The sequence below is a fragment of the Sabethes cyaneus genome, chromosome 3 (genome assembly GCF_943734655.1).
Source record: "Sabethes cyaneus chromosome 3, idSabCyanKW18_F2, whole genome shotgun sequence".
Taxonomy (NCBI): domain Eukaryota; kingdom Metazoa; phylum Arthropoda; class Insecta; order Diptera; family Culicidae; genus Sabethes; species Sabethes cyaneus.
Genome location: NC_071355.1, coordinates 224,474,985 through 224,494,995, shown reverse-complemented (window position 1 = coordinate 224,494,995; position 20,011 = coordinate 224,474,985). Strand labels below are relative to the sequence as shown.

The 20,011-nt window shown below is 38.1% G+C and overlaps 4 protein-coding genes across 5 annotated transcripts; 3 read left to right on the top strand and 1 right to left on the bottom strand.

The window, feature by feature from the left end:
• Positions 1-1,688: 1,688 nt before the first annotated feature.
• On the bottom strand, positions 1,689-3,090 carry LOC128742654 (ficolin-2-like). Its single transcript, XM_053839078.1, has 5 exons — positions 2,902-3,090; positions 2,684-2,845; positions 2,474-2,616; positions 2,179-2,417; positions 1,689-2,124 (listed from the first exon to the last, which is right to left on the bottom strand). Exons 1-5 carry the CDS (start codon positions 3,048-3,050, stop codon positions 1,732-1,734), a joined length of 1,086 nt encoding a protein of 361 aa, XP_053695053.1. The 5' UTR covers positions 3,051-3,090; the 3' UTR covers positions 1,689-1,731.
• On the top strand, positions 2,851-7,956 carry LOC128742655 (ficolin-2-like). 2 transcript variants are annotated; one of them, XM_053839080.1, is made up of 6 exons: positions 2,851-3,186; positions 6,522-6,719; positions 6,778-6,927; positions 6,995-7,137; positions 7,197-7,435; positions 7,490-7,956. In XM_053839080.1, exons 2-6 carry the CDS (start codon positions 6,571-6,573, stop codon positions 7,880-7,882), a joined length of 1,074 nt encoding a protein of 357 aa, XP_053695055.1. In that variant the 5' UTR covers positions 2,851-3,186; positions 6,522-6,570; the 3' UTR covers positions 7,883-7,956. The 2 variants fall into 2 exon arrangements, with proteins under 2 accessions (XP_053695055.1, XP_053695054.1); XM_053839079.1 differs by having other exon boundaries at positions 2,851-6,719.
• A 3,694-nt stretch (positions 7,957-11,650) lies between these two features.
• Positions 11,651-12,669, top strand: LOC128740793 (ficolin-2-like). The gene is made up of 3 exons (XM_053836359.1): positions 11,651-11,777; positions 11,837-12,075; positions 12,130-12,669. The coding sequence occupies exons 1-3, from the start codon at positions 11,651-11,653 to the stop codon at positions 12,520-12,522; spliced, it is 759 nt and encodes a 252-aa protein (XP_053692334.1). The 3' UTR covers positions 12,523-12,669.
• Positions 12,670-12,894: 225 nt separating this feature from the next.
• On the top strand, positions 12,895-14,402 carry LOC128740792 (microfibril-associated glycoprotein 4-like). Its single transcript, XM_053836357.1, has 4 exons — positions 12,895-13,034; positions 13,167-13,412; positions 13,476-14,120; positions 14,183-14,402. Exons 1-4 carry the CDS (start codon positions 12,895-12,897, stop codon positions 14,307-14,309), a joined length of 1,158 nt encoding a protein of 385 aa, XP_053692332.1. The 3' UTR covers positions 14,310-14,402.
• Positions 14,403-20,011: the final 5,609 nt, after the last annotated feature.

Sequence of the window (20,011 nt, the reverse complement as noted above, 5' to 3'; positions counted from 1 at the left end):
TCCTGATTTTTCGCTACTAATGCTATCAAATGTCTTCTTCTTCCACACCTTTTTAAACCACATTGTTCATGTAGCGCTCGCTGTTGCGTATACGTCATATTCCATGTGTATACTGCCGCTATTTGCATAACACTCCCAGTTTCTATGGAGATGGAACTGTTATGCGAGTAGCGGCAGTATAAATACGCAATACACCGTATACGCAACTTAGCAAGCGCTACGTGAATGCCCCTATTACAGTGGGATTTCGATTTTGGCAACAAAAGCATCCGTTTTTGGCAACACAAAATATTTTACTTCCAAAAATATGCTTATATATCAGTCAGTTTCCGCATGCATGCTATAAATGACGAAGAAATGATACGCTCAGTGTGTTGAATCATGAAAAAAAGTTTGCGGTTTAGAACAATAATATTTTTATTGCCGTAGGACTACGTCTTACCGCAGGTTGCCAAAAACTTATTTGCACTGGACTGCAGTTGCAGATGACCAAGAACCGCTAGCAACGGCACTTCATTGGATAATATCTAGAATTTGAGAGGAGGAGAAACTACCGGAGAAGTGGATGGAAGGTGTAGCCTGTACCATCTACAAAAAGGGCGACCGGCTAGATTGCTGTAATTACCGCGGCGTCACGTTGGTCAACTCCGCCTACAAGGTGCTCTCCCAAATTTTGTTGCATCGTCTATCCCCAATATCAATATCAATATCAAATTTTTTACTTTCCGACAAATCCTTCAGAAATGTCGAGAGAACAACGCCCACGCATCATATTTTTCATGGATTTCAGGGCAGCAGCGATAGAGTTGAACGAGAATAAATATGTCAAATAATGCACGAGCACGGTTTCCCGGTCAACCGACGCGGCTGATCAAAACTACTTTGAAGCGAGTGATGTGCGCGTTTCGGGGGCACTTTCGAGTCCTTTCGAATCGCGCAGAGGGTTGCGGCTAGGGGATGGTCTGTAAGATTGGGTTATAATCAATGCGTCGAAAGCCAAATACATGATAGGAAGAGGCTCCAGAGAAAGCAACATTTGTCTCCCATGGACAGTAACTATTGACGGTGATGAACCGGAAGTGGTTGTTGAGTTCGTATATTTGGGATATCTGGTCGCCGCCGACAATAATACGAGTAAGGAGATTCAACGACACATTCAAGCTGGAAATCGAGTCTGATTTTCCCTCGCTTCGATCGAGGAGCATACTCCGCCGCACACAGCTGACGATGTACAAAACGCTAATCAGACTGGTAGTCCGCTACGGACTGAAAACTTTGCAATTAAATTCTACTATGTATATTTATTCTTGACAGATACGTGTCTTCGAACTCGAAGACATTGAGGAAGCCTGCAAGTCGTAGCTTGTAGGCGAAATACGTGTGCGTCAAGAATAAATATACATAGTAGAATTTAATTGGAAAGTTTTCTTTTTAATTTAATTTCACGTTTCGTATTCTACTAAGACGCTCCAAAAACTTCAATCGACCTATTCTTCCACTAGAACTTGGCTGAAGAAATAAAAGCAATTGCTTGATAGGCTGAAAATACCCTGCCGTACCCTACCAAGTATCCAAACATTGCTTTGATTTGCTTTATCGTAATAAAATATTTTTATTTATATTGCATATACTCGTTAGCTTGTGAATTCATTTGGTTGCTCCATCGTAAATAAGCTTTGATAAAGGTGTATGTAAAATGAAACAGCAAATTTATTAAGTAGTGCGTCAATTTTAAAAACGGACTAAAATCTTAGACGATTTCAATCCATAGTAATAACCTGTCCAAGTATTCCAGCACATCGATGTCGCATACTCGCTGGTCGTTCCTTTGACATACTTTCCATTTAGGTTAGACAAGTGGCAATTTTCGTACCACCAAGCACCATGATAGAGCTGCGCGCAATGCGATTTGCTGGAATCGTTGTCTTGGTCTGTGGTCGAGAACTTTGAATTCAATCCTCTCGTCACGGAATCTCCCGCAGTGCCACTATACGTTCCAAGACTTTTCAAAACGTATTTCTCTGCTTCGTTTCCAATCCTAAAGGATGGATATTTCGCTAGTGCAGTATTGTTTTCCCAATTCGTTAGCACAAAATGGATCTCCCGAGATTCAGCTGCTGTTAACTAAAATATTTAATGATTAATTATAATGATTTCTATCAAAGAATAGACTCGCACCCGATAGATTTTATCATTTCCCAGCCAAAATTCACTATCAAATTCTCCAAATCCTCGTCTATATTCGGCCCAATCACGATAAAAATCAACAAATCCGTTGAATCTATGTTGTATGACAACCCAACCTCCACCTTCATAATCGCTCTCGCAAAGTACGAGAAAGCCTTCATCAGCACTGTCTAATTTCAAAACATATTTACCGGACTTCTTTGCTTCTCGACAAGATTTAATAACTTTATCTACAATAAAGCTATTATTAGATTGAGAAATCAGGATTGATTCTAACGTGTATTACAATGATCCGATGGAGAAGTTTCATCACTAATAGTTCCATTGCAACCACCTGTTCCGGAACTTACATTGGTAAACTTTATTTCTACATGTGGGTGCTCTTTAAAATACTGCGCCAACAGATCAACCATATTCATATTTGTACAGCTGAAAGCAAAAATGATGTTGTAAAGTCGTAACTGCTGGGAACGTTTTCATTAATCTTTAGTCTCACGAATTATTAGATGATTCCTTATCGGGTTCTACCGCAGCACATCCAGGGGTTTCACTAACAAGCGAGCAATCATTCGTTATATATTTGATTTTACTCAATGATTTCTTCGCATTTAGTAATGACCACGCAGCGCTCTGTACCTCTGCTGTCAGTCTAACGAATCTGAAATGGTGTTCAACGTTAGTGAATGAATTCAAATTAAGCAGGATAATACACACTGGTTCTCTAGCAAACATAGTTCGCTTTTTATACTTTCCAGTCTATTTTCAACAGAGGTCTGGCAGGAGTTACCCCGAACTGTGTGGTAGCTTAGTAGAATTGAGAAAACCATCAGTGAGAAATAGCCTTTACTTTTTGTCAACTTCATCTTCGTAGTGAACGCCGAAACGGTTGAAACAAAACTGCATTGCAAGTTTGTTATAAATGATCTCTTATCTCCAAAGACATTAAAAATTCGCCAATTGCAGCATGTAAAGATAAGAGTGGTTTACACAGATGTTTGGGTAAATATTTTAGTTTCTTGTTTAATTGGAAGTAATGATATTATATTGTGTACCTGGAACTCTGGGAATATCATCTACGTAAACAATTTGAATGGTTTTTCCGAGAGCAGCGTCATCAGACCAGGTTGAATCCGGTGCTTTACCGGTTGATAGGATCGATCAAAATCTGATTATTATCGAGTTGTTCAACAATTAATTTCAATTTCAAAATTGGCTACTAAAACAATATTTTCTGCTATGTAATGAAAACCTTTCGAAACATCAGTGCAATGCACCCATACAGTTATAATCAGAGCCGGCGTTACAACGCGCGAGGCCCTGTGCAGATTAGGCTGCAAAGCTTTTTTGTATACCACAAGCGCACTGAATTAAAAGCCACCGTGGCAGTTTTAATGATCATCTTTTGAGGCAGGCTTCGATTGCACTACACAGTTTACGGACTGCTTATGCCACGAGTGTCCAAATCAAAGGGGAGTGAACTCCTCGTGGACATGCTTTGATCACCGACGTATCTCCCAATGATGCCGTGATTTCTCTGCTCGAAACCATTACTTGAATATAGCTTATTGTAGAGTAGTCGATTTCATTTTGAAAAAGAGCCGTAATAATTGAAACGATGGATGTGGAATCGAAAGCTCGCTCAATATCGTGGAAAGAACAAAGTGCCCTTTCTTGATATTTGACTGTTTTCTCAATAAACGTCACTACACAGTGTAATGCGGTTTCCGTAGATTTGCCATGTTGGTAAGCATGTTGATTTTCATGCAATGGAGAGCTCTCTAGAAACTCGTTGCAAATATAATTATCTGGAATTTTCTCCGTCAACTTAAGAAGGGTTGATGGCAGACTTATTGGTCTGAAATCCCCATGCATGCTTTTCTCTTTTTATCTCCCTTCATGAACACCACCTCTACTTTCTGCCAACTCTCCAGGATGTGTCCCAAAGTCAAATTGGCTCGAAAACGATTGATGAGCGAAAACGATTATAACGTCGTCTATTTTCTGTACAAAAATGGGAGGAGTAACATCTGGACCTGGAGATTTCTTTGGTTCAAAAGAGCTAAGTGCCCATTTCATCGAAGCCTCCGTGATCAATCGGCATGCAAGCTGAGCCGAGTCATTTGGCACATTATGTAATGACCCATTCCAGAGCTGCGCGGCCTAATTTCATCGATTTTTTCTACATTATAAAAGGGAAAAGGAAACAATAAAAATCATACAAATATTTCTAAACAGCAAATGTGCTGTATTGTATTTAATGCCAGGGATTGTCCACTAGAATTTTTTAACATTTTTCTCTAGTCATCACTAAGCGCGAGGCGCCCCTTGAAATGCGAGGCTCTGTGCGAGCGCACGGGTTTGCCGGCCTATACACCGGCTCTGGTTATAATAACTGAGTTATTACATTCTCATCAATGTTAGTAAGGTAACCCTTATGGAGATTTTGCATTTAAAATTTTTGGAGCAAAATTAGACGAAGGTATGAATGGGCCACTAGTCAAAGACATCACCCTTGAAAAATCACGCCTATTTTACGTAATGACTAATCATCGGGTTTTTGCGATTTGGCACCACTGTGCGCTACTAAATCCACATTATTTGATGCAGGGCACCATATTTGCTCTAAACTGTTTTTCATTTCCAACTGTGTTCTAAGGTTTTTTTGAAGTTCTGCCTAATGATTGCCCAATAATTTTTAATAAGGCGCAACTTTGGTGAGTTAGAAAGGTTCTTCCCAGCGGGTTCTATCCAAAACAACACGGATCATTTGTGACGAAACCCGTTTATACTTCGTATTACTTATTTACTTAGTTAGATGGCCTTGTGACAAGATCTGCATAACGGTATTCCTCTATCTAACTCGGTCCATAACACCAGGCCTCCAGTTCTGCTGGCACCCAGTGTTCATCAGATCCCGCCAAATGGACTTGCCAACTGTAGCCCACTGTAGGCACTTCTGGTTGCAACAACTTATTTATGACTGAAATTAGTCATATATCGTTTGCCACAACTGGTTTGTTACAACTGTGCAAGTAGGGTAGCTAGCTGTGGCCCTCATCGTTTTCGAAAGCTATATTTGCAAGATAGTTGTCCAACAATCAAGCGACATTTCTTGCCCAACGTCTCAATCCAGCTTTAGCCACTTTCTGAATACTGAGTTCGCCGAATTCGTAATTCATTCTTCGTCTCCATTCATACATCCATTCTCTTGCACGCCGGCTTCTGAAAACTCCGCTCGAAAGTCCTCTACTAGCAGTATTTACGTTTCATGCCCATAGTAGACAATCGGTCTAATAAGCATTCCCTGCTAGATTCTAATGGGTCCGACAACCCATCCCGAATGAGATCTCGCCAGGAACGGCTATAATTGGAAATAGTACTAGCAGTGCGAAACGAGTGGGTAAAGTAGCAAATTTTCAAGGAAGGGTAAACCCCATTACACACAAGCAAAGCACCAAAACAGCAAAACACTAGAGTGATATCACAATGTCAACGGTTCACACACGAAATAAAAAGCTTTCCCAAAAAGCCTTTTCGTCCATGGTTTTCCATAGCTCTTCTTTTTTTACGCTAAAGCATTGAAATCAATGACCCGGTGATGTCTGAAGACACGCAGTACTACCTCTGCTGGACACGGAGAACTGCTCGGTACTTCTGGAGGATCTGCCACAGGGTGAAGATTTGGTCCATGAAACCGGCTTGATAACTTTCCACGAATCTATTGGCTACTGACGTCAGTGAATGGAAGATGACTTGGGAAAGCACTTTGTAAGCGCCGTTCTAGATGGTGATCGCTCGGTAGTTCCCACAATCCAGCTCAACGCCTTTCTTATAAATAGGACAAATAACCCCACCTTTTCACTCCTTCGGGTATGAATCCCAAACCTTAACAATCAATTGATGCAAACAGCTGGCCAACTTATCAGAGCCTATTTTGATAAGCTCCGCTCCAATACCACTTTTATTGCTGATTTGTCACTCTTCTTTAACTTCACTTAGCGATGGGGTTGGAACGTCTCCGTTGTGCACCACCACCGTTGCGTAAAGAATCGCAAAATTTAATTTTTGGCCGTTTCACCATTTATTCTGTGAGAAATAAAAATTAATGACAGTGATGATTCAATGCAATTGTGGTGACACTGCCTCAAAGAAAACCAATAAAAATCGCGGATAGTCTTCCTAGAATTGCGTATTGCTATGCAATAGGTATCATTACCTCCAATTAAACAAGATACTAAAATATTTCTTCAAATCCTTATCTTTACAATGTAATATCGGCCAATTTACGATGTCTTTTAGGATAAGAAACAATTGATTTTGAATTTGCAATGTAGTGTTGCTTCAACCGTTTAAGCGTTCACTGCGAAAATATCATACAAGAAGATGAAGCTGGCGAAACGCAAAGACTATCTTTCACCGATAGTTTTCTCAATTCTACTAACTTACTACCGAGTTCGTGGTGATTCTTGTCAGACCTCTGTTGAAGATAGATTGGAAACTATTAAAAATGAGCTCTGTTTGCTGGAGAACGAGTAAGTGTAATTCTGTAATCTTGATTCTTTTACTATCTAACGTGAAACGCCGTTTCAGATTCGAAAAACTAACAACAGAAGTACAAAACGCTGCGTGGTCAATCGTACGTGCGAAGAAATCCTTGAGCCAAATTAAATACTTATCGAACGATTGTACGCTTACCAGCTGTCCTGCGGTAGAACCCGATGATGAGGCATCTAATAATTCGTGAGACTATAAATTAATGAAAATATTCCAATCAGATAAGACTTTACAACATCATTTTTGCTTTCAGCTGTACCAATATGAACATGGCTGATCTCATGGCGCAATATTTCAAAGAATACCCTAATGTAGAAATAAAGTTTACCGATATAAGCTCTGAAACAGGCGGTTGCAATGAAACTACTACCGATGAAACTCCTCCATTGGATCGATGTAATGTGGGAATCGCTTATCTTTTTGGTTTGCTGATCTAATAGTATCTCTATTCTTAGACGAAGTTGTTAAATCTTGTCGAGAAGCAAAACAGTCAGGGAATTTTGTTTTAAAATTGGACAGTACCGATGAAGGTTTTCCCGTACTCTGCGATGCCGAATATGAAGGTGGAGGCTGGGTAGTCATACAACATAGATTCAACGGATATGTTGATTTTTATCGTAGTTGGACCGAATACAGACAAGGATTTGGAGAATTCGATAGTGAATTTTGGCTGGGAAATGATAAGATCTATCGGGTTCGACTCTATGCTTCTATAGAAACTACTTTATCTTATCATTGAATATTTTAGTTAACAGCAGCTGAACCTCGGGAGATCCATTTCGTGCTAACGGATTGGGAAAACAACAGTGCATTAGCTAAATATTCATCCTTCCAGATTGGAAACGCAGCAGAGAAATACGTCTTGAAAAGCCTTGGAACTTATTCTGGTACTGCAGGAGATTCTCTGTGGAGAGCATTGAATTCAAAGTTCTCGACTGCAGATCAAGACAACGATTCCAGCAACGATAACTGTGCTATTATCTATCATGGCGCTTGGTGGTACAGCAGTTGCCACATGTCAAACCTAAATGGAAAATATGTTAAAGGAACGAACACCGAGTATGCAACCTCGATGTGTTGGGAATCTTGGAAAGGGTATTATTATGGATTGAAAACGTCTAAAATTTTGATTCGATTTTGAAATTGACGCACCATACAATAAAAAAAACTGCTACGTTTTACACAAATCTTTATAATAAAAATAATATGAATAATATGTGCAATAAAATAAAAGTATAAAAGTAGTTATATAAAGACGTAAAAAATGTCAGCCCGATAAAATTAATTACCGTACTCCTAAATCTGGCTTTCCTACGAAATTTTTCTGCAGTCACACTAAGAAAGAAAGAACGACAGCATTCAACAGACAGTGGGATTCACCGGATGATTTGTCACTTGCGTTGTACTTAAGGGGACATGAACAACTAAACAGTTTTAAAAAAATCATAATTTTTAAATTCAGATTTTGACTTTTCGGACCTTTCCGCTTATTTTAACGCTAATTATATAATGATCCACCCACGGGAAGTGGATGAAAAACGATCATACACATAAGCAATCCAGTGCGGCGCGGAATAACCTCGACGGAATAAAACGCCGCTCCTTTAAAAATACGATTTTCAAACTTTATGTACCTTTTTCTTGGAAACTACTAAACATGTTGAAATAAACTTTTTTTTTGTTTTGTTGCTAGAAGTTTGGAAAAGTGTTTTATATCTTTTAAGATTTGTAAACGAAGCTCAGCAAAGAGATTATTGAAAAAATAAAATTTTGTATTCTTTTCCTGTAATAGTCGATGACACATCACAAAAACGGCATTAACTACACATATTTTTTACATAAGTTGCCGAAACCCTTAAAATACAAAAGAGAAATAGAATAAATTTCACAGTAATAAGATACAGTCAATATGCAGGATATTTATTGAAAATGTACAATACCTATCATATATTTTATAGGACTTAGAATTCGCATTAAACATAATTGTACACTGTTTAGCTTACAATAATTCATCACACAACAGTTGACACACATTATGTTGTCATATGGACCCATTGTATGCCAACCGCTCGTTGAACAAACACTTCCGCTAGCCTAGTTTTAGTAGCTTATATAGGGGAAAGTTGTACCTATAATGTGCCCCAACAGGACAATTTGTCTCACTTCGTTTTTTCCTCAACTTGCGCAAATTAAAATGCACAACTAAGAGGCGAACCAGCCGCAGGCTGAAAACCTCTCTAATATAGAATAAAAAAAAAGAATGCAAAACTAACGAAAAACCTTAGTATTTGATTTAACCAGCTTACTATGCCTGTATGACAGTAGTCGCCTGCTGTAAAACCAAAACAAAAATAAATTTGTTTTCGAGCAACTTCCGATGTAATTTTTTGCGTCCTTTTCGTAAGCTATTTTCCTGGTTAAAATTTGCAAATGTATGGTTGTTGCGATGCGATTGTGTAAAGTGTGGCTCTAGAAAGTTATGCTTGGCGAAAACACGATGAAAATCGCTTGATTAGCTTTATTATCTAATATTTTTTCTAACGAGAGAAATGCGGCCAATATGCCCTACTTACGATGGTGCAATTTTACCCACTGCAGTCGGCAACACAGTGGTCCAGAATCGCAAAAGAGAGGACATTAGCAATACGCATTTTTTTATGTGTAGTTTTTCAAGAATGGTGTCTTTGGAGAAGTTTACTAATAAAATATAGCGCATCTTTCTGCACTACTAGGGCGATCGTTAAATCATCTATTAGGATGATACAAATTTTTGATTTTAAATAACATTTCAAAAAAAAATTTGCTTCCAAAACGTTGAAGAAGATACAAAAATAAGCAACTTTGCTGAACACATTAACTATCTATCTCTTACCGGTTGCAAAATAAAATGATATGCTTAAAAAGAGCACTCAAAAATCAATTATGCTCAATAACTTTGCACACGATTTTTTGATTGCTTTAAAATGTTCTACGAAGTTGTTCAGTATGTCGAAATACTCTGAAGACTATTTTTTGCAAGGACGCATATTTAAGAAGTTATAAAATATATGAAAAAAAATTCACGCTATTAAAATTTTTTTTTCTCAATTTCGGGCATCTTCTGGCAAACCAAGAACTTTCATAGGAAAGTACTATATTTTGTTTACAAAAAAAAATCCGTCAAGAGATCTTCGAAGCATCCTCGGAAAAAATTAACTGAAAAGTGTGTTACTTTTTTATAAAATATTTCATAACTCACTAAATATGCATCTTAGTGAAAAACAGTCTCGACAAAACATATGTAGTTTAGCATACTGAATTACTTTGTAGAATATTTGAAAGCAATAAAAAAATCGTGTGTAAAGTTATTGAGCATAATTGATTTTTAAGTGCGCTTTTTAAACGCTTTATAGTTCGCATCCAGTAAGGGATAGATAGTTACTATTTTCAGCAAAGTTGCTAACTTCAAACTTGAAAATATATCAAAACAGAGCTTGCATTAAATATTAAAATTGGGTAATGATTGGAATATATCTTTAGACAAAATTTATAGAAATGTCCGCAGTATCAACATTAAGGGGACGGACTGTACCGATAGATATACACATTCGTTGTCCTACGCCAAGCTTGCGTTTGTATCGTGAGACACAGACTCTTTAATTTTTGTTCTAAAAGGAAAGTAATTGAAATCACAGTAAACAGTGTATTTACCTGCAGTCCCTGCCTGTGAAGCGTGCAAGCGATCTCGAAAAAAATGTATGGGGATATGAAGTAATTTGCGGTTTCGTCACCAACGAGAATGACATTTGCTGAGGATCGCTTATGTAGGAGTAAGAGGGGAGCAAAGAGTGGATGTGAGGATCCGGGAGTTTGGAATTTGATGTTGTTGATATTACTCCTACTGCAAACAGCCTCAGCGAGGGCCTCAGCTAATGTCAAAAAATCTTTATATGTGTGCGTGGTGGAATACTTCATTTGATCTTTTCATTCTTTTTCACCAAGTGATTGAAAAAGAAAATTATAATAGAAATTTCATCATTGCTACATTTTCCATGAGTCGATCGGCATCTAAATCCGGAAAATCAATTTATCATTAGCAGAGCTATTAGCGCTCAAAATCTTTCAAATTTTCGTGACGGTGTCTTAAATCTTAATTATGGAATGTTACCCTGCAGTAAGACGCAGTACTACGTCAAAGTTGAAGTAGAAGCTGTGCCCAAACTATATTAAATTATCAATGCAAAGCCTAGGTGCTACATTCCGATTTCGGAATTTGACCTTCCGTTTTTATACGACAGACTATATAATATTATTACCTTCAATTAGTTTCAAAAACACACATGTGTAGGTAAACTACTCTTATCTTTACAATCAAAAATTGACCAATTTATTATGCCTTTTAGGATAAGAGACAATTTATTTAAAATTTTCAATGTAGTTTTGCTTTAACCGTTGAAGTGTTCACTGCGCAAATATCACGAAAGGAAATGAAGCTGACAAACCGTAAAGACTATCTTTCACTGATTGTTTTCTCAATTCTACTAAGCCGTTACACAGTTCAAGGTAGTTCCTGTCAGACCTCTGTTAAAGATAGATTGGAACGTATTAAAAATGAGCTCTGTTTGCTAGAAAACCAGTGTGTATTATCCCGCTAAATTTTAATTTCTTTACGAATCTAACGTCGAAAACTGTTTCAGATTTGAAAAACTAACAACAGAAGTTCAAAACGCTGCATGGTCTATAGTAAGTGCGAAGAAATCTTTGAGTCAAATCAAATATATAACGAACAACTGCACGCTTACCAGCTGTCCTGCGGTAGAACCCGATAATGAGGCATCTGATAATTCGTGAGACCCTAACTTAATGAAAATATTCCAATCAGATATGCCTTCGCAACATCGTTTTTGCTTTCAGCTGTACAAATATGAACATGGCTGATCTCATGGCGCAATATTTCAAAGAGCACCCACATGTAGAAATAAAGTTTTCCAATGCAAGCTCTGAAACAAGCAGTTGCAATGAAACTGTTAATGATGGAACTCCTCCATCGGATCGATGTAAGATAAGAATTGGTTAACTTCACGGTTTGTTGATCTGATGATAGCTTCATTTTTAGACGAAGTTATTAAATCTTGTCGAGAAGCAAAACAGTCAGGAAAATATGTTTTGAAATTAGACAGTACTGATGAAGGTTTTCTTGTACTTTGCGAGAGCGACTATGAAGGTGGAAGATGGGTTGTCATACAACATAGATTCAACGGGCTTGTTGATTTTTATCGTGGTTGGGTAGAATACAAAGAAGGATTTGGAGAATTCGATAGTGAATTTTGGCTAGGAAATGATAAGATCTATCGGGTACGACTCTACATTTTTGCTCAAGTTATAATAAATAATGATCAAATATTTTAGTTAACAGCAGCTGAACCTCGGGAAATCCATTTACTGCTCACGGATTGGGAAAATAACAGTACAGTCGCTAAATACTCATCCTTCCGGATAGGAACCGAATCACAGAAATACGTTTTGACAAACCTAGGAACTTATTCTGGTACTGCAGGAGATTCTCTGCCGAGAGAATTGCATCCAAGATTTTCAACCAAAGATCAAGACAACGATTCCGTCGGAGCCCACTGCGCTCAGCGCTTTCACGGTGCTTGGTGGTACAAAACTTGCCACGTGTCTTGCTTAAATGGTAAGTATGTTAAAGGAACGACCAGCGAGTATGCGACTTCGATGTGCTGGAATACTTGGAAAGGATATTACTATGGTTTGAAATCGTCCAAGATTTTAGTTCGCTATTGAAATTTTTACGCCATTCAATGAATTGTTTGCTGCGTTTTACCCAAATCTTTATCTTAGTTCATTTAACATTTAATATAGAGCAGAAATAAATGGAATTATATCGAATCGCTTTACAAGGTAACAACTGTGTAATGTAAATATAAAATATGTACGAATGTAAATAAAATTATAAAGGTTCTGATATAAGAGCATTGCCGTACTCCGAAATCAGGATTCCCTGTAAAAACTTTCTACAGCCATACTAAGAAAGAAAGAACGACAGCATCTAACAGGTAGTGGGATTCACCGGATGATTTCCTACTTGAGTTGCGCTTAAGCAGTGAACTGCGCGATAACCAGTAAGTTCAGTTATCAGCCAACATTCAAGGCGTAATGTTGCTACCGCGAATTGTGTCTGTTGGGATTTTTCTGGTCTGCGCGCACAGCTCTAGTGCCGAGAGCTTAAAAAATGTTAGTGACCCTGATTTCGGGTATGAACTGACACTCGCTGGACTGGAAACGATAAATTTTAGGTGAGTACCTCGCTACCAGACCAGACGCTCATACGCAAAGTTGATGAAAATAATTGTTCAAACAACCAGGGGATATAGATTTGGCTGCTAAATCATGAACCTAATTTCTATTACAATTTCGCCTCTTCATAGTTTACTGCAGGATCAGCTTCGATCGAAGCAATACTATCAGACGCTTGAATCGGTGGTAACAAATCTTCAAAATACTCTGATCAACACGGAACAGATTGTAATGCGGCAAAGCAAACTTTTGAGCGGTTTTGAATCCAAGCTGAAGAAGCTAGCTGCTACCGTTGAGCCGGTTGAAACCATTCCGACGCTTCAGAATGAACTCGAGTTGTTGTCTCACAACGTTTCTCGATTGTTGGTTGACGTAGGGTGAGTAAAGCTTACCATAATATGCCTGCTGAACGTAATTCGATCCACCGATTAATACTTTAGAAACATCCATCGAGTCCAGCAAGTACTGCCAACAACGGAAATGTTGAACGATTTCATTCTTAAAATCATGTCCGATCGACTTCGAACGCAGGGAGCAGGAGCTATCAAGATGCTTGAACCCCCGGAACTACCAGCCACCTGTGCCCAAGTACCAGAACGACGTTCCGGTGTTCGACGGATCCATCCGCAGCCGGGTTTTACGGATTCATTCGAGGCTTACTGTGAACAAGATTACGAAGGTGGTGGTTGGACCGTTATACAGAACCGTTTCGATGGATCGGTAAACTTCTACCGCGGTTGGAGTGAGTACGAGTCCGGCTTTGGCAGTTTGAAAGGCGAGTTCTGGCTTGGGTTGCGAAAAATCCATGAACTTACCTACGGGAAGCCACACGAGTTGCACATTATATTGGAAGATTTTGAAGGTCAAACTGTGGTTGCAAAGTATAGCCACATCCTCGTTGGTGGTCCAAATGAAAAGTATTCATTGAATAGTCTAGGAAATTACAGTGGGACTGCAGGTGATTCACTTAGTGATGCGGCGAAACTCAAGTTTACAACGTTGGACTCAGATAATGACACCCACAATACGGAGAACTGTGCCGTACTCTTTCAGGGTGCTTGGTGGTACGGTGCCTGTCATTCCAGGTAGGAAGTCAACAGTCTATTTAGTTCCGGCCAATTCCGTCTAAATTTTTATTCAATTCCAGTAATTTGAATGGATTATATATGCACGGAAAGGTGGAGGTGTTTGCTACAATGATGTGCTGGAAAGCGTTCAAAGGATACCATTATGGTTTGAAGCGTTCCCAGATGCTAATCCGTGCCGCCAGCTGAGTCCCGATATGGTATAACAATAATGTAAAGGTGATACAATGCATTTATGCAATTGCGTTAACGGATAATAAAACCAACTGCAGCCAGTCAGATGCAGCGTAAATCTAGAGCTTCGATATTATTATTGAAGTGAAAATTTTTCTTGCTGCCCTCAATACCGTGGGTGTAAAAGGCGCGTAGGAATGAACGATTGGGTTGGTCGTTACGAAGATTAAAATTAAATTTTGCGGTTTTTCATAAAGCCACGGAAAAATTCAGTAGAATCGAAAACAATCACAGCTTTTGAGTGGTTCAGAAAGGTGCAATGTTAGTAGGCGAGAAAATAGCAGAACGCCAAATCTAAATAAAGTAGGTATTTAGTGGAATAGATTTCTATTTAATAGAAATAGATTTACTAAAAGTAGATCTTTATTTAATGTAATAGAAGAATGGTATTTTCTTTTCCTTAACAAAATTACCAAACCAAATGCTAGGAAAATACCTATAACGATTCAAAATGTGAGTAACAGCAGGAGCTGCTTTTAGAGTTTATTTTTAGGCACCCAATTACCAAATTGTCAAAAACTGACAAATTTTTAATCGCAATTGTTCCTACCAAAATATACATAGGTACCTGCAGCTGAAAACCCGTGCCGTAACTCGCAGTAACTGAAGCAAATACGTCAGCGGATCACATGCCGTGACGAACGTACCGCTGCCAATCGCCATGTGCGATGACATTCGCGAAGAACTTTCCCGTGGCACCCGGCGTGCTCCTATAATGCTATGTTGCTTCGCTTTCCATCCGTTCAGATGCAGCTTCGTTTTGATTGCATCGATTGTGCCTCTCAAAACGTCGTAATAACGTCAAAGCCGTTATGCGGAAAGTGTAGATCTATCTTGAGCTAGCCCGCTTACGATTCGGCAACAAACAACCAGCCAACCCGCACAGGAAGGAAGGAGTTGTGGAAATTTTTATGCAAAAATCATGTGCAATTATATAACGGCAGCACATTGAGAGGCGCACTATTTACAAGAAAAGCGCGCCTTGGGAGGTCCTTTGCCGTGCAGCCTGCCGTATAAAAGCAAAGCGTCCGACGATAAGATTTCCAGTGTCGTTTCGTTCATTAGCTCCAGTCAGCGGCAAGCACCGGAGGTTCGGATTCCGTCTTCGTATAATTTGCAGGACGCTCAGGACTACCGAACGAATTTACGCCAGAACCTTCTTGCGGATTGTGTTGTTGTTAAGTGCTATTAGTGGTTTTGTGGTTGAACTTACTGTAACACCATTGGATAGAAATTTGAGCGAAAAAAGGTACGGAATTGGAGTATGGCAACGGGCCATCTGTTAATTGTTCTAAAGTTGAAATTAGTGACGTAAATTAGGGCTTATGCACTGCACAATAAGGACTTTTTCGAAGTAAAGCCGAATATTTTCAAATGCCACTTGGCTAAGTTTAACGTTCTGGTAGTAAGAGAAAGATTTTTTCAGTAAGGATTACAATGATATGGTATTTGTTCGTGGCACGTGTCTGTTTCTTTCAGTTTTGGTCAGATGAAGTGCATTTTGACCTAATTTTCTCGGTGTAAAGAGATGTAAAAATTACTTTCTCTGGATTCTATCGGGATAAATAGATTTAATTTCACCATAAGGACGTTATTTTCATGTAAAATCCGATGGTAGGATGTTTGTTCCTGACACATGTTTGTCTCCTTTATGTTTTTACCGCGTAAGAAACATTTTACCATAAGTTTACCAAAGGTAAACTGAGAAAATTAAGGCAAAATAAATTTAAAAGCCGTAAACTAGACACTCTACCATCGAATTCCACATGAAAACAGCTTTATTGTGAAGATCGATTTTAACTCAGCGGAATTCAGACAAATTAGTCTTTTCATCACTATGTATGGTAAAAGTATGGTAAAAAATATGTATATTTCATTTACCTTAACCTTAAATAAACATCACATCATTTGAATCCTTTAAGAAAATCACATTAAACTATTGAACTTACCCCAGTAAGATTTGGAGTTATTTTTCGAAAAATTGCTGCTATGCTAGCTTGAAAAAATATTGACGGTAGGCTTTATTGAATTGATTGGATAAATTTGTTGTTTGTTAAATGTAGGCTGATTTGCGTGATCCTACGGTAACACGGATGTAGTGTCTCAGTTACAACTTTCAACTTTTTGGTGGCCTTAAGTATTTAGTTAGTAGTTTTATTCATGCAGGCATTGACCAAATGAATCTTTGAACAAATAAATAAATAAATAAATATTGCTAGCAATAAAATAATTCTAGGGACGTGCTGTTTATTACAAGTAAATGAGCAAAAATCGAAGTCAAATTTATATAAAACTAGCTGATTGTCCGATCTCACTCGGGGCCCCTTTGTCACTCAGTCACGTGTACATCTATTTTTATAACGAAAATTCTCATAATGCAAGAAACAAAATCCTTTTTTTCATTTGAATATGTCTACTCCCTTTATCAGTTCCTCTCACGTTGTACCCCTACCATTTGTAAATCTGTCTTCTTCTCGGTAATCCCTTTAAAACGACATAAAACCTTTTTTACGTTTTTGAACCACCCCTTTTTTAATGGCTACACTATTCCACCTATCATAAATAAAACAACTTGTAGGGTAACAAGGGGTAAGAAGGCCCGGCGGGGTAAGAGGGACCACATCGATTTCGTCAAGAAATCCTTAAATTTTCTACAAATGCCCCAGTATGTTTTGTTTATTAGACTATCTAAACACTTTCGAGGCAACCTGTGGCACTCGGCCGTATCCAACGTCAAAACTAGAATCAAAACAAACTTTTCGTTCGCAGTGTCTTCATGCGATATAATTTCAGCAGCAACAAATTTAAGGTTATTCAGCAAAAAAAAGCTATGTATTTTGTCGTTTCTCTTACCACTGACTTTAATTGGGCAATTCTTGTTCTGTGTGTGGCGGAAAAGGTATATAAAATAGTACGGATTGAGAGATAAAAGCAAAATAATGTAAATTGTTAACTAGGGGTAAGGTGGGCCATTTTTCACGGGGTAAAAGAGCCATACGTCATAGTGCTCATAATTGCCTAAAGTTCTTCTGTTTAGTGTCTGAATAGATTTTAAAAATATTGAATGAAAAAAACAACTTTTTTCCTGTTGAATTTGACTAGCTTTTTTATTATTCTGACAGATGCGCATTTCGTTTACGACTTGCAGGCTTCATCATTTACGACTTGCAGGCTTCGTTGCGACTTGCAGGCATGTCTTTTTCGAAATAGAGTACACCTATAATAAAAATTATTCCCGAATCTGAGATCATCCTAACACAGTCTAACACAGAGTCTCCCACGTCAAAAGAAGCCAACAAGTGCAATTCGAATAACAAAATCAATGTAAATTTGGATCTAACGGAATCAAAATTCGATGATCCCAAGTCACTTAACGGCTCATTTAATGTGTTGCGTTCCTTGCCTTCACCTAAAGTAAAGTGTATTCAAAGAGTAAAAGTCCTGCTGACAAATCAACAAAATAACGCCAAGAAAAGAGTAAATAAAAACCTGTGGAGTAAAATAACGTCTACTCTTATTTTCAAAATTGAACTAGTAGTAAAATTCCTTCTTTTAGCAGGTCTCTAAATTAAACTATACCTTCTTTTAACATGTACCTAAAACCCCTTAAGAACTTGTTCTTACTTAGTTAATAATATTGAAATTGTGTTTACAACTCAAAGAAACCTTCAAATCTGCACAATCCGCCTTACTCCGCCATGGTCCGTCTTACCCCTTTGGTGGTCCTTCTTACCCCGCCTGGTTGTGAACGAGTAATTTTTAGACGTTTCGAAAATTGATGAAAAATGACGGAAAAATAGACTAATTAATTCTTTATATAATTTTTAATGGTAGATAAATGAATGCTTTTCCATGTGTGGAACAAGAAAAGGTGAATTTTCGTACACATTTTATGCTAGTAATTTATTCGCTTAGGGGGGCCGTCTTACCCCGTCTTCCCCTACAACTGCTACCGCTCCAAATGCAAGAGAAACGCACCCTTTTACCCATTTGAACCGTTCTCTCCCTCTTTTGTCAACCCCCCGGCATAACAGAATCATGCCAAACAACATGTGTTTGACAAACGATGTTTGATGTAGAACAGTCCAGAAGTTCCGGAGCTATAGCGGAATATACATTCATACTCACGTTTCTCATCCCCATACATGTCAGTTCCCACCCAGTCAGCTCCCCCTTCTGTCCCGTAGCTGATTATGCATCGGTTTGCTCAATGAAAATCGCTATAATGAAAACGAAACAAAGATTTATTTCCCATATATTCCTCCTCGGTGGAACCCCCATCTTTTCTCAAAGTTAGTTGCACAACTGCAATCGGTTTCAATGTAAGAGAATTGCAACCCCTTTTACTTATTTTGATCGCTCAAGCCCCTTGTTAAGGATTCCCCCCCCTTTTGTCAACGTTCCAGTGTTGATTCCCTAATGTCAAGGAACATTTATGCCAAGTTTGATGAAGAATTGTCCAGGCATTTCGGAGTTATGGCCTCCCCCTATTATGACCCCCCCCCCCCCCCTGTTATCACCCCTCTCTTGTCAACCCCCTGAGTTCTGATTCCCTTGTGCCAAGGAACATGTATGCCAAGTTTGGTGAAGAACCTCCAGGCAGGACGTCCAGGCATTTCGGAGTTATGGCTCTCCCCCCTGTTACGAACCCCCGTCTTATCAATACCCCAGTGCTGATTTCCTTATATCAAGGAATATCGAAAAAAATCACTTTTTTAATTTTCCTAATGTAGTGAAACAATATATAAGTGAAATTATTTTTGCAAAATGTAAGAAAATTGTGTACTTTATTTTTGGTATATACTTTGTTAATGGTTTATTTACAGTATATACGAGAAAATAATGTTTTTGTATATTTGTGCGCCAAAAGACAAGTTATATATCACGGAAAATTATAAAATTTCACGGGCTCAAGTGGTAAAAAACTGTTTTTTTTGTGAAATTAATAGAAACCAGGCTATTGCAAGCAAAATACCAAAGAGAACATTCATATTTTCATGTAGTTCCGGAGCAACTTGGTTCGCTAAGACTGAAAAATGTTCGAATCTCTAGAACTTTGACTTGAACCGATACAAAACAAGCATAAAGATTTTGCAAAGTAGAAAAACATTCCAATAATATGCAAAACCCTATTTGGGATCCCTGCTGTATTCGATTAGTTAAGCCGCCGCTCCAACTTTTACAGTATTCTTCAAATTTATTCTTTCAATTCACTATTTTAAAACTATTTCTAAAATACTTTGTAAAACAGCAAATTTCTTACAAAAACCTGATAAAAGTTTAGTAAAGTAAAGTTCAATCAAAAACTAGCTAAAAATGTAATTTACTTAAAATTATTTATGAAATATACCGCTTCTGACGTTTGTTTTCATTTCTATCACCATCGCAGCAGGTAGCGCCACGGTGGCAGTTTTGACTCCAATTCGTCAATTTCAAACAAGAATAACTCTTTCAAAATTCTGAGCTTTTCTGCCAAATAGCTATACTTAATAATCCTATGATAAGTTATAGCACGTTTTATGGACTGGTCTTGAAGTTTTAACTGTTTAAGTTTTAAATGTTGGCTATATGTAGCATAAAAGATACTAGAAAACTTTCGAAATGCTATACTACTTCTAATAATTAAGGATGTATGATTGCAATTCGATGATTCAGGT

Bases quoted from the DNA above. Each gene is read 5' to 3' on its own strand.
- LOC128742654 (XM_053839078.1), bottom strand. From the start codon at position 3,050: ATGAAGTTGACAAAAAGTAAAGGCTATTTCTCACTGATGGTTTTCTCA. The intron at 2,846-2,901 runs GTGTGTATTATC...ACACCATTTCAG, and splicing joins CTATGTTTGCTAGAGAACCA to ATTCGTTAGACTGACAGCAG. The intron at 2,617-2,683 runs GTGAGACTAAAG...TTTTGCTTTCAG, and splicing joins AAGGAATCATCTAATAATTC to CTGTACAAATATGAATATGG.
- LOC128742655 (XM_053839080.1), top strand. From the start codon at position 6,571: ATGAAGCTGGCGAAACGCAAAGACTATCTTTCACCGATAGTTTTCTCA. The intron at 6,720-6,777 runs GTAAGTGTAATT...ACGCCGTTTCAG, and splicing joins CTCTGTTTGCTGGAGAACGA to ATTCGAAAAACTAACAACAG. The intron at 7,436-7,489 runs GTTCGACTCTAT...TGAATATTTTAG, and splicing joins GAAATGATAAGATCTATCGG to TTAACAGCAGCTGAACCTCG.
- LOC128740793 (XM_053836359.1), top strand. From the start codon at position 11,651: ATGGCTGATCTCATGGCGCAATATTTCAAAGAGCACCCACATGTAGAA. The intron at 11,778-11,836 runs GTAAGATAAGAA...CTTCATTTTTAG, and splicing joins AACTCCTCCATCGGATCGAT to ACGAAGTTATTAAATCTTGT. The intron at 12,076-12,129 runs GTACGACTCTAC...CAAATATTTTAG, and splicing joins GAAATGATAAGATCTATCGG to TTAACAGCAGCTGAACCTCG.
- LOC128740792 (XM_053836357.1), top strand. From the start codon at position 12,895: ATGTTGCTACCGCGAATTGTGTCTGTTGGGATTTTTCTGGTCTGCGCG. The intron at 13,035-13,166 runs GTGAGTACCTCG...GCCTCTTCATAG, and splicing joins CTGGAAACGATAAATTTTAG to TTTACTGCAGGATCAGCTTC. The intron at 13,413-13,475 runs GTGAGTAAAGCT...TTAATACTTTAG, and splicing joins CGATTGTTGGTTGACGTAGG to AAACATCCATCGAGTCCAGC.